General features: G+C 44.2%; 1 protein-coding gene across 1 annotated transcript; it reads right to left on the bottom strand.

The window, feature by feature from the left end:
- Window positions 1–639: 639 nt before the first annotated feature.
- Window positions 640–13,464, bottom strand: LOC110858814 (probable ubiquitin carboxyl-terminal hydrolase FAF-X). The gene is given in 29 exon segments (XM_022107702.2): window positions 640–2,812; window positions 2,909–3,267; window positions 3,340–3,587; window positions 3,672–3,937; window positions 4,009–4,169; window positions 4,241–4,371; window positions 4,444–4,640; window positions 4,713–4,885; window positions 4,965–5,091; window positions 5,152–5,269; window positions 5,335–5,420; window positions 5,423–5,954; window positions 6,042–6,323; window positions 6,393–6,883; window positions 6,946–7,331; window positions 7,408–8,380; window positions 8,446–8,577; window positions 8,642–8,762; window positions 8,844–9,184; window positions 9,330–9,411; window positions 9,483–9,697; window positions 9,854–9,954; window positions 10,030–10,285; window positions 10,376–10,687; window positions 10,769–11,053; window positions 11,129–11,499; window positions 11,645–12,683; window positions 12,763–12,867; window positions 13,009–13,464. Coding segments are annotated over 27 exon segments (8,313 nt in total). The 5' UTR covers window positions 12,654–12,683; window positions 12,763–12,867; window positions 13,009–13,464; the 3' UTR covers window positions 640–2,254.
- Between the last annotated feature and the right edge of the window lie 275 nt (window positions 13,465–13,739).

Genomic DNA, 13,739 nt, shown 5'->3' with positions numbered 1-13,739 from the left:
AGCACCCATCCCCGAAAAATGGCTCATGGAAGCAACGAAAGTAAACCTAGGTGATCCGAAATGTGGTTTATTTTCTCCCCTTGCGAGACAAGTTTGGCATTGATTTCTTTCTCCGCGGACTTTCCCTTCTCACTAATAATACGAATATACATAGGCGACGCCACAACCTGCTCCTCGGTTCCTGACAGGTTTTCTACCCTATTCGCTCTCTCTCTTCAGTTCAAGAGAAAGCTACATATTTATGTATACAATGTCTAATAAAACTACAACCAGTAAAATCATATCAGTACGTAATACCCGGATCCGGGCATCAGTGAATTGACTCACTCGCACCTACAGAGATACTTGACACCCACTCAACCCCTAAATCCACATCTAACCCTGGACAAGATCCACTCAATCAATGAATCCTTTGGTTGGTCAGTCACCAAAAATGCCTAAAAGTGGTATTTAATTTTACGTAAAATTACATGATTTCATGAAAATCGAGGCAAATTGAGGTTATGACGTTGACAGTGATTTCATAAAATTTTAATCATTTTCGAATTTGCATGATCATAAAGTTGTTTTTATCCTACATGAAATTCATTTTGTTTAATATTTTCTAAAATTTTTTATATGCCTTCGAAAAAATCAAAATTTCAAAAACAGCTCACGATTTCTCTTTTTATTTATCTATTTCATCGCATTATCATCATCGTATTTATTCAATCAGTCAGTTGCATTGTCCGCTGGCTGGCACGGCAGCAGCATCGTGTTAGACTTAACTATTACACAATAAGTAGCAGGAGGAGGAGTGTGTGCCCGTACTAATTAATTAATTACGTTAATAAATTGTAGTTAACTCTTAATTAAAAATAATTATTATGCAGCACATTCGCTCTCCCATTCGTTGGTACAAATTGTTTTGCGCGTTACACTCAATTCATTTCCGACACAGCAATAAAACAATCTTCTTAATTAATTAGCATAATTATTACTTTCTCTCCAATAAATATTGCATCTTCATCCACCTAAAGAATATCAGTATACAGCAGCTTCCTTATCCGTAAGTATTTAACACAAATGTGTAGCAGTACATAGTTAAGTTAAAATCTTATTAAGCTACATTTAACAACGCGTAAGATTTCTCTCCCACCACGTATCGCAAAAAATTGGCAAAATTCATTAACAAAATTATTCCTAAAAACGATTTTCATAAATTCCCCCCGCAAAACTGCATGCAAACTTTTAAACAATTAAAAACCATTGCATGATCGATAATAATACGCCTTTGGAAAAAAGTACGCTTTCTGTAACTTCCCCATAAAATCCACAACATCACATTAAAATAATGCAAGAATGCGACAATTTAATTAATATTTAAATAGCGATCACCAAAAAGTTCAGTTCGTATTCCAGGAAAACTAGAGGAAATCGTAGAGTTTTCGATAAAATTAGGGTTAAATTAGCCACGAGCACATTTATTAAATTGGGACGCACATTCACCCCACGTAAAACTTTGTATTTAACAATAATAATAAATAGCTTATGCGATTTGCGACGGCGCTTGTAAATACCGTAGGAGGAATGAGCACTATTACAGATAAATGTAGTAACTAATCATGACATATTTAATTTACAATAGCATAATTAATTCTCCTCGCATCTCTGAAACGAAGTTTACGCAAAAAACAAAGCCAAAATATCAACAACACATATTTTACAAAGTATAATTAATACTCATGCGAGCTACACGTGCGACAATTTCATCAATTTCTTACATGTCTAATGGAAAATAAACCTCCCCTAATATTTAAAGCACCTTATTTATATAACTCTACTCAGAATTTACACGTGTTAGTTGTACACTAATAAGCATACATATTGTACCCTCGGCCTTATAAATAATTTACAGTTAAATTTAAATACACTCGTACACACGCACATCCACACGAGAAGACATTTCACTATAAATTTTCAATAGAGAGAAGAGGAGAATTCGAGAGTAAGAAAATACAAATTCGACACGAGGAGACAGACGACGTGCGTGGAGGAGGGAGCATTCTCCACCACGATTAATTAACAAATATTAATTAAATCCCTACTTAATTAGACAAATTGGTCGTCCCTTTCTTAATAACCCCATATGGAAATTTAAACCACAATGTTACACAACGTTATAAAATCTTCCCCCAGAAATTCAGAAGACAAAATTCTTAAAAAATAAATCACAAAATCGAATCTGACTTTGAAAAACTAAATCGTCGTATTTTTAATTTCTGTTCATTCCGCCACATCCACTCGTTCCAGGCCTCTCTTCATCGTGTCCGGGAACGTCACCGTCAATATCTGGCACCACGCTGTCCCCCGTCGTTGCGTTCTTTCTCTTCTGGTTCATCAGGATGGAGCGCAGTTGGTCGGGACTGATCATACCGCTCTCTTCGCTTGTACGTGTTGTTGTCGTTGTCACTCCACCTTCTCCCGAATTATTCAGATCCCACTCGGTCGGAGGTCTCGATTCCAAATCGGCCGTCGTCACTGTGACGTGTTCATTACACAGGCCAGAGGGACCCCAGTGATTTACACCGGTCGTGGTTGCCGGGGATCTTCGACCCTCTCGCAAATCCTTTTGGCTGAAGTAGGATGAGGAACGAGATGGGCCGGGATTGTTCATCGCGTCCAATGTTTCGGGGATATGGTGATGGTCGTTGACTGTGGTGGGGCCTGTGTCCTCGTCTTCGTCTTCCTCCTCTGTGGGTAAGGCGTCCTTGGTCACCTTCTCGCCGTCCTCTTCGCCCTCGGACGATATTTCTGCATCGTTCTCTTCCTGCTGAAAAATCCACATAAAATCAAATTAGACAATGTTTTAAATCAAATCTATATTATTATCGAAAACCTAATGTTTCCACTCTTGTCTGCTTCTTACCTGTTCTGGATCGATTCTGAGGTCGACCGCCTTTTCGAGCGTGGTTTTGGCTGAGAGTGATCTCTCGAGGAAGAATGATCCGTTGGAGGATTCATTCGATGGGGGTGACCAGGACGTTGTGGAGTAGCCATAGCTCGAGCTCCCCGTCCCTCGTCGGTCCAATTCGTGGTGCAGCCAGTCCACGGCTGAGTTCCATTTCCGACTTAACTCTGGTGACGATTGCAGTACTTTATGACCTAGACTGCCACGCTCCATCATCCCAGTGATGCATTTGATGAAAAGGTAGGCCTTCTTGGGGTGAGCCGTCTTGTTCCGGTCGATTATGTCAATCAGCCCTTTGTCCTTATCGTCAGGAAGTCCTATACATTCGAATTATTATTAAACCTGGAACTTTGAGTATTACAAAATTCAATAAAGTAGTCTCTGCTGACCTTTGAGGGCGTTGCTGATCCGTTGCAACTGCCACGAGTCTCCAATTCTCAGTAAACTGATCAAAATCTCGAGGAAGGTTTTCAACTCGGTCGTGTACGAGTAGCAAATTCGACCTAGAATTTCAGACAGAGCGTTCTGTGAAAACGTGGGGTTTTCCCACGAGAGAAACTGGAGGAGTTGAACCGTGTCCTCTGCTCCGTAAGCGTCGTCCACAATCTTCTTGATGTAAGGCGAACAGTTGTAAGGACTGAAAAGAATTACACACAAAAATCAGTCCATTTAATTCACCCGACTAATTTAATAGTTAATACAAATATGAGTGGTGACTAACCCTCTGCCGTAGAGAAGGTCGGCCACATTCTGCTGGAGAATTGGGACAGGGGAGTCTGGAGTCGCGGGGTAGAGTTGGAAAGGATTTGGACCAGGTCCTTCCTCCCCCTCGGGAACCGCACTCTTGCAGCGGTGAGAAACATCGCAAGAGCGGACGAGAAGGCCCACGCATTGGTACAGTTTCGATAGGTCAGCACATTGGTATTTGATTGGAGGAGCGGGACCGTCGTCCAAGGCCAGATTGATAAAGGTCGCAGGCACGTCGCGCTGCAAATACAATTTTAATCATAAGAACTCAAAATACTTTGTATTCACCACGAGTAGATTTTTATACCCACCTCGACCAAATGTCTCTTCTCCATGTCTCCCAGATTGATATAGTTCACAAAGAAGCCGAAATACTGGGCCAAATGACGCCCATATTCGGACACGTCACGCCTCAGCAAGTTTAGCACTCCGTCCAGGATATACTCCCACAAATGCTTGTTCGTCGTCCGCGCTGCAACCACAAAAACAAATATTTAAATTATAGCTCCATATTCGCCTAATATTAGTATTTCGTCTACTCACTGTGACTCGCAATGGGCACCATAGGCACATAGACGCCATCATTCTTTGAGAAATGAGCGACGGCGATGAGCAATTTTGAAAAGGTGGCGCGCACATCTGAACTTGGACACTCCAAAAGGTACTCGGCAATCCTGGGACACAAAATGCTCAAATTAATCAAACTTATCTAAAACAGTACGAGTGAGTTGGTTTTGGCTGCTAACCTGCAGGGATCTCTGAACAGGGCGTGTGTCGCGAACCAGAATCTGACGACCTTTGACACCTTGAGGTAAGGCATCATAATGTCGAACCACTCGTTCGCAACCCCACGCAGATTCTTCTTCGTTCGGAAACCAACGTTAAAGAGAAAATATGACGCCATCTGGATACTCAGCAACGACAATCGCTCAACGTCTTCAGTCTAAAATTACCCAAAATTAGTCATGTACATTATTAATGCATTATTAACATAATTTGCAATAATCCGACTTACCGCCGTCTGTCCGACATCCAGCCCAGCGACAGAGAAGTGGTTGCAGCTGACTAATCTTCGAATGAATTGGAAGTACTCTGACGAAAAGTGGGAGCGAATGTGCATGAACTCAACGTTTTGACGCAGCACGCTCCGTTCGATAGGGGCAGGGATTTTTAGCCGACTCTCCAACACTGAGAAAAAAATACACAAAATTAAGTAGAAAATTTACCAAACGAAAAACTCGAAATTAATATTAAAAAAAAATCTTACACGACATGGACGTAAATTTCGTCCCCAAACTTTCCAACACGTCGATCTTTGTGTAAAATAAAATATAAGCGTTCCACCATCGTTTTTGGCGACGGAAGCTCATCCTTTTAATCATGTGGTCGAAAACCTGAAAAAATTAGATAAAATCAACACCCGTATGCAAATTTTTACAATATTTATAACACACCTCTCCGGAATAGTCTCCCCCGAAACATTGATTCTTCAATTCTTCGTCGTCATCCATCCGACACTCGGTGACGTCCCCATCGTCAAATTTGTACCATCGCCATAAACCGTCGCTACATCTACACAAAAAAACATGACCCAGTTTATAAAATATTCGTCACAAAATATGATTTGCAATGTTCACCTGTACGAAATATACGAGTAGTAATGTCCCCCGGACGCTTGGCCAGAATGAACCACAACGCCGGTCAGTCTGTACTTGGTCGTTAGGGGGCTCCTCCGATATTCTCTTCCGCGTCAACCAGCTCCCCCTCAATCTTGGCCAGTCCTGCCACCGTGTACGGCTCCATGTCCAACTCACGCGGAAACTCGAAATAATCATTAAACTTGATCGGGCACACACGCTCGTAGTCATATTCGAATCTCTTCAACTGAATGGCCAGTACGGGCGGCAACCTCTTGACACACAACCTTTTAACTGTGACGACCTTCTTATTGCATCGTTCGCAATGGTAAGCATCCGCCCCCTCGAGAAGCTCCCCTTTCACGTACTGTTCCAGCGAATTTGGGAGGTTGGAGTGGTTTCGGATGTCGACTGAGATGACGCAGAAAGGTTCCTCTTTCGAATAGCGGTGAGGACACTCTTTGCAAATCTTTTGGTCTGAGAATAACCCACCCAAATGTTTCGACATGATCTGTTCCTCTCCCTGCGCCTTCAGCCCGTCGTCCACTGATTCCACGAGTGACATGAAAAACTCGACCGCGTCCTGTTGCTCACGAGGATTCACTGCTTCGCCTTGAAGACTGCACATAAAAAAATATTTATGTTATATAACCAATCACAAATTCATCGACCAACCGAGTAATCAATTAGTTATATTCTCGTCTCACCGGAAATGTTTCCACAACCCGCTGGGGACGTGATACTGCAATTTTGAGAGGGCCAAGTGACCGAAAATATTTTGCAGCTGTTTCAAAATGCACACATTGTAAGTCTTTCTCTCCTCCTCGGCTGTTCCAGAGTCCACCGTCGCCTCCGAGTCCTTGTTGTTCGCTAACTCATCGCCTGCCTCTGACAGCACGGCACCATCCTCAGCATCCACCTCCACCCCCAGAAGCCCCCTCTTAATACTGTCCACCATGAAGAGTTGTTGCAGCACCGAGTTCATGTAACTGCACCACAAAATTAATAAGCTAAATTAATACATTTATCTAAAGTTTACCAAAATTTGATTTTCTTACCATGTGGCACCCGCGTTCTTGAGTCCGACGAAGCCACCAGGCGGTCTATTTCCGACGAGAGGTATGTACTCCCAATCGGTTAAGGCGCCGTCAGTGCTGCTGCCACCTTCTCCCCCGTAGGAAAAGAGGTCAGTGAGGAGGTCCACGGTCAATTTCATGTTTGGGTAGGAGCCCGTGCAGAGGGACATGACTAGTTCCAGCACACAATTCTGCGTCGTGGGCGTGGTGCAGATCTGGACGGGTGACGAGGCAGAGTCCACCCTCACTTCACCTGACCTCTTCATCGCCGAGTATGCCCGACTCCACGGGAAGACAAACTCATGCAAAATTTCAGTGATGAGAGGACCCCTCGACGGGTCGCAGGAAGGGGCAGATCCCAACTCAAACTTTTTGGCTGGGCTGAGAAAGGCCGTCAGGTCGCGAGCTAGGGATATGTGACCTTCTAACAGATCCTCTTGCACGCACCCTTCACAATTCGTCTTTACATATTCCTGACAAAAAAATAGAATATTAATCCAAATCGACTCTTAATTAACTCCAAAGTCTGACCCACCTTGACCTGGCGCAACCACTGGATTTGATCCGCCAAGAACTGCTCATGCTTATCGAGCGGGATGTTAAAGTTGGCAGCGTAGCGGAGGAGATTGCAAAGTAGGTGAAAAGCGTCTCTGCTCTGGTGAGGAACCTCCCGCGCCGAGGTTTGAAGAATATCAAAGAGAACCATGATGAAGAACGTCGTTACGCTCGCCTTCCCAGTAGCCTTGGTCGCCATCAGACAAAACTGCTCGTTCGCCGTGAAGCGGATGGTGCGTCCCTGCGTATAGAACAGCACTTGGCGGATAAAACCATTCATCTGGTTCGGGTCCGACACCAATTGTTCCAACGCCATAGGATTCAAGATAAAGGACAACGTTAAGGTCTCCAACGCTTCCTCACATACTGCACAAAAAAAACACAAACATTCCAATTAAAATTCTCTCGAAAATAAATTTATAACTGAAATCCAGTATCTCACCAAAGACATCTTCTTCAAAAGGCTCCCTATTCGCTTGATGCCCATCACTGCTAAAATAAGCCAAACTTCCACTCGCTGTCGCTCCAGCCAACTTCATCAACAAACGGATCGTCTCTGCATCTGGTAAACTTCTCTCCAATGCTGCGCTCAACATCCCCCTCAACGCACCACCTCCACCTTCCCCGATTCCACCCCCTTTCACGTAACAGTGCAACGACTTGGCCACATGTTCTGCCATGGTTCTTAGTGCCCCTTCTGCGTGCGCGTTGGGAATGTGCTTCATCGCCTCGCCCAAAATTCTGCCTCTCTCACTCAGCAGCTGACCCTGACCACACCCGTCCACCTCCACCTTCAGTACCAGCAAACTCGTCACTGTGAGCACCGCCTTGGTCAAACGAAGCACGGCGAGATACGCGCTTCGCTTCGTACTGATGTCTGCTAGCGGCATGAAATTGTTTTTCGTCAGCATTTCAACAACACTGAGGGCGCCTCCGGATATGAAAAAGTTGTTTAAAAGTTCCCACGCGACTTCTACGCCGACAGTTCCGGTTAAACTGGGAAAGAGCATGGTGTATAGAACTTCCAAACGGTAGAGGACGACGGCGGGGTCGGTGTGGTTAAAGAGAAGGTTGTACGGTGCGGGTTTCGCGAGCGGGGAGAAAGAAAATGCCTCACGAAGGGATTTTTCAGTGTGGCGGCAGCGCGGAAGGGCGGAAAGAAGAAGGCGCGCCCCTTCGCGGAGGCGATCCTCTCCAATGGACGCTCCCAGGGCGGACAACTGGCAGAGGAACTCCATTCGAGTTGCGTTTTTGGAGATCATCACTGAGGGGAGGATTTCCTCCAGATCAACGTTCGGCCCGTCCAGACCACCACCGCCGGACGTGTTAAAGTGCGACGGCGAACCACCGGAACTCTCTTCGGAAGAGTCGGGAGAGTTTGTCACATTGTTTTGGGTTATCTTCACTTGCATTATCTGCAAACAACAAAATTTATCAGACTGGTTACAATCCCGAATTTCTAGACGAGCTTTCTACCCACCATTTTGTCCCTCAATCCAAACTGTTGTACTGTCCTTCGATCATCCGACAAGTCCACGTTCTCCCCATTGTAGTAAACCTCTAATTTGAAAGAGGTCGTCAACTGGGCATATTCTCGCAACTGGCGAGTCATCTACACCCACAAATTTAAATGTTAATTATGAAAAACCACACCTTCAATAAAATCGAGTCCCTACCTGTCTCCTTAACCCCAACGGAGTCTCTGTCGCATGCGTACTAATTTCTAAATCGTCAAAATTACGACTTCCTGGAGCTGGAAAGCGGATAAAAATGGTCAAATTCTTCCCTCGCGCAGCCCTGCAAAAATTATAACATTTAGTTGCATAAAAATTAATTGGTTTAATTAAAAATAATTAAAATAAATATTTGAGCCCTGACCTGTAAAGTGGAACGAAGGCTCTCTCCTCGCCGTAGTCAGAGTCGCACTCAACAATGTACTCGTGCAGGACGCGAAGGACACGGCAGGCGCGGGTGACCTCTTGACGTACCCTGTTTGTCGAGTCCTTGTCCTTCTCCATGACCCTCATGGTGTCATATGAGGCCTTTAAGCGGTCCATGCAGCAGGAGAGAAAGTCCTCGTGAACCTCGGCCTGCGACGGGATCAGTTTTGGACCTAGTGCCGTGAAGATTGAGCGCAGGAAGGCGATCGCTCGATTTGCAATGTCCTCACCCGCGTGAAGAATTACACGCCAAATGTAGTCTGTCCCAATCAGCTCCAACTTTAAAATAAAACACGAGTAAAAGAGGATTAAAATTTACAAATTAAAATAGTCCCCATTTTTATCCAGAGAAAAACTCATAATTTCCAAACAGGTACATTTGATTGAATTTCTAGTTCCATATGAACACAGTAAAAATACTCACATCATCCATCACGACGTCCTCCCTCTTGACCAGTAATTTCTTTTGACTGACATTCACGGCTCGGAAGAACCTCTCGAAACACCTTCAAATCAAGTCAATCAATCACAACAGCCCGATCAAACTTATGCACACGTAAATAACTGAAAATCTTACTCGAGACCGTTTTCAGTGAGTAGTGTGGCATCAAAGGTGAGGATTTTGCCTTCGAAGAACGGGAGGGTGACGTTAGGGTCGAGGTCAGGATCGTCCCCCATAAGCTTAGAAAACCACTCGAAGCACATCTCTCGGTCGGAGGGGTATGCAGGCGTTTCTGCTAAACACGTCCAAATCAGGTTCGCCTGGTCCTCGCATAACCAGAGCTGACCCTCCTGCACACATAAAAATACACACATGAGCCAAAATATAGTATGCATGTGTAATATACTAAATTAACCATTTATAACTTGCTCAACAAAAGGCAAAATTTCACATTCGAATAATAAAACAAAAAATGGAGCAGGCAAACAGAGTCCATACACACTCACCTTTAAAAGGAACCTAAAAAAGTTGAGCCTTTCTCGGATCTGGTCAAGATGTGAGTATCTTCCGTCCAGCTTCAACACTCCCGGATCCATCGGACCTTTTTCTGCAACATGTTAAAAAGCACAAGTTAGAAATATCCTGGCAAAAAAAACAAGCCCTTTTTTGAAACCACACCCACCTTTTACATACGCTCTAACTTTGTCCATATACGAGTTTAGAGAGTCACAAACTTTGACAATGAGCTGGCGGTCGGTTTGCATCTTGTTGACGACGTTGTGGCGGTAAACGGCGGGGGGATTCTTATTGACGCCTTCTGGGTAGAGAAGGAAGATCTCGCGAATGTGCTTCATGGCTGGGAGGACCCATATCACGTCGTCATTTACCAACTGGTCAATACTTTTGTTCAACCACTGCAACTTGTGATTGTCCCGCTGCTGGAGAAAACAACGGTGCCCGAAAAAAATCAATCAAAATTAGTATCATAAGTTCAATTTCACATTTCATTTTCGAAATGCGGTATGGACCTGTGAGCATGAGTAGTCGAGGACTTTGACGTGGGCGGAGAGTGCCTGATCCATGATTTCTGTGGGGACTTCGTTCGAATGGGCGAGGTTCCAAAAGAGGGTGAGAACTTTGAAGGCCATCACACCGTCTTTGTCATCCTCAGCCAGGCGGCGGATCAGCTCAAGCAATTTCTCCCGTTGTCGGTTGTTCGCATTTGTCCACGAGGACTGGAAACACTCAAAGAGGTGGTCGAGCTGGTCAGGCGAAAAGTCCCACGCCAACTTTGCCAAGAGGTCGTGCACGTTCTTCACGATCGCCTCGTGCTTCCCCACCTAACAAAACAAAATACAAATCAGTTAGTTGTGGTAAAAGATTAGTGAAATAATTTTCAAGAATTTGAATATTATGGTCACCTGTGCGGCCCAAATATCGTCGAGGTCTTTGAGGGTGAGACTCCTTTCTTTGATGATGAAGCGCAGGATTTTTTCCAGCTTTTCGACATACTGTGGCTGGTGGAGAGAGTCCCTGAGGACGATTTGAAGGACAGAATTCTCACCGAGCCATTCCGCGATCCGCTTGGCTGACAAGTACTCTACGTCGTCGAGGCGGTACTGGTGCGAAGCGTAGTGGGACGTCACGTTCTGAATCACTTGGTTTATCTCGTTCAACGCGTTCATCTTCCCGTTGAATGAGGAAATCTAAACAAAATTAAGATTTAAAAAATTAATTAACATAAAAACGGGCTAAAAATTAACAACTACTTAATTACGCACCTTTAACATTCTCAGTATCATTTTCAGTCTGAATATCTCCAAGTTTCTCATCCCGTCCTCCGTGTCGTTGGTCCTCACGAGCTGGAGGGATTTGAGACACTTGATGATGGAGGAGATCATGTCGGACCGGGCCGTCTCCTTCTTCAACTCCTCGTCCGTCAGCTGCTCGAGAAAGGCGGGGATCGCGACCAGGATCGGTGCAAGCCAGGTCTCAACTGTATGGCGAGTAAGGAAGTCGGCGCAGCAACCAAAGGGTCGGATGTAGGCAAAGGCGATCGGAACAGACAGCCCTGCTAGCGAGGTGAATCTAGCCGACAGTTTTTCAAACCCACCTGCACTCCCGAAACGGTTGATCAGATCCACCAGCCAACCTGCAAAACATATCAAGTTTGAAGTCGCAAAATATTTGGCATAAAATTTTATCTAATTAATTAGTCAAAATTTGCAAAATTCATAAAAATTGGCTGATTTTATTTCAAGTAGTAACCGGAATAAAATATTTTGAGTATTTAGTACCTTTGACCATCCTCATCTCTGGCGGTCTAGCGTACAACTCATCCTCTCCGATACAATCCGGCCCGGCATAACTTTCCGGTTGTCTGGAGCTGTTGTACGAATGAAATTTGTTGCCCGGATTGAATAGGACGGCCAAAAGGTCGAGCAAGGGAACGCAGTCCTGGTCTAACTTTAACACAATCAAATCCACTAGTCGTTCAGAGTTGCGTAAAATGCACTTGTGAATATCCGGCTTCCACGATGAGACGGCGTCATCCGTTAAAATCTTGTTGAACGAAATGGTCAACCCGTCCCGAATAAATTTCTGGCACGGTTCACACCTCAAATCTGCATTGTCCCTGCGCGCCAGTGAAATCGCGGCCTCCAACAAGATTTCCAACTGACTTCCAGGAAGGACTGGCACGACCCATCGCGGATTCGAAATCATTTCATCCAACCGCGCCATTTCGACTTCGGGAAATGAGATATCCTCATTCTGATTAGAATCCGAAATTAAATCCATTGTGACCGCTCTGTCGTCGCCGTTGTGATCATGCGTGGGCGAAGAAGCGCCCGAATCATCTCTCGTGTTCATTGTGGTTGTTGACGTGTCGTCCCCCGTGTCCCCGGCGGACATGGTGGTCGAAGTGGAAGGCGAATTTTCTACGAGGTTATTAATGACTTGTGTTTGTGGGGGGGAAGAAACGTTGTGATTATTTTCGACTTGTGAGGAAAGAGGCGTTTGTGAGGTGGGAAGGGTTACCATCTCCTCGTCACCACCGGCTGATGTTGTCGTCGAGGTGGACATTGGACAGGGAGAGGAGGGTGAGGAGGAGTCTACTGAATCTGTGATACCGATTCCTCCACTCGGCGAGATGGAGGAGGAGGGGCGATTGGGGGAGGAGATTTCGGCGACAGGGGCAGCGTCGTCAGAGTCGTCGACCTCGTCCCCCTCGGAGGCAGCGGCAGGGTCGTCTCGAGGCAAGGATGAAATGTAGAGTGGGAATTGATCTTTAGAATAGTATGGCATTTCTCGTTGGGGACATTTCGGCCAGCGAATCTGTAAAATCGGTAATTTGTTGTTTAATTAAGTACAATTAACAAGATTGAGATGAATTTCCATACAGTTTTTCCTCTACCTTATATTTCTCTAAGAATTACGTTTGGAAAATGAGATAATTAAGTTTGACAATTAATTATGAACTGTTTTTATAGAGTTCTTAATAAATGGCTGCGTTTCCTCTCTGCAAACAAACACAGTTAAATAAACAATTAACTCAATCCAAGTTTATCATCCTAGAAGTAATTTTATTTTGCAATTGAATTGAGATTTTAACTTGATAAATATTTATAAGATCAATTACAGATTATTTATTAGTCATCACCTTATCGATCCGGAAAAGTAGCCAACATAAAACACAACTTTCTTCTCCACAATTACTCAACTCCTCACTCTTACTTTAGTTAAAGTTTTAATCTCTCTTTTCGCACTAAGTTTCAATTTAATAATGGAATAATTAAATTATTGAACATTTATGTTTTCCGTTGCGTAAAATAATTTGTGTTTTTCTCTCTCAGCAGGTTCCGCCGTTGAGCCTCTCGTCGTCCTGGACAGTAGAATACAAAACGTACGTCAACTTTAACAAGAGACTTATTAAATTTGATTACTTTACTCGCTACCACAGAGTTAAACCGGAGTAGTTTAATAAGTTAAGTTAAGTTGTGTATCGTTAAAGATGACGATGAGCTCATTCATCTCCAGAGAGGAGTTAAATAGTGAGTAGCAGCAGTTTTTTAAATTTTAATGTTGGAGCTTTTACTCTTTTTAGTTCCTTCCTTTCCTCCGAAATGTCTCTCTCGCCTCAAAATTCCCATTCACGGCTAATCTCAAAGTCTCGCCTTTCCCGTCTCCTTCGCCGGCTCGCATAGGTCGGCACACCACCTTAATTATGGAGATTTTGAGGCAGCGTGAAACAGTCGGCGTGCGTGCTTTCCTTGATACATCTTGTTCTGTATCAAATTGGAAAATTTTACAGTTTTGACCTTCTACCTTATCCTTCGGGTCACAGATCAAATGAAAAACGGCGAACTTATAACATTTAACGAAAAAATTACA

Source organism: Folsomia candida, unplaced genomic scaffold (genome assembly GCF_002217175.1).
Source record: "Folsomia candida strain VU population unplaced genomic scaffold, ASM221717v1 Fcan01_Sc022, whole genome shotgun sequence".
Classification (NCBI taxonomy): domain Eukaryota; kingdom Metazoa; phylum Arthropoda; class Collembola; order Entomobryomorpha; family Isotomidae; genus Folsomia; species Folsomia candida.
The sequence above is the reverse complement of the archived record's forward strand: the minus strand, read 5'-3'. Positions and strand labels throughout refer to the sequence as shown.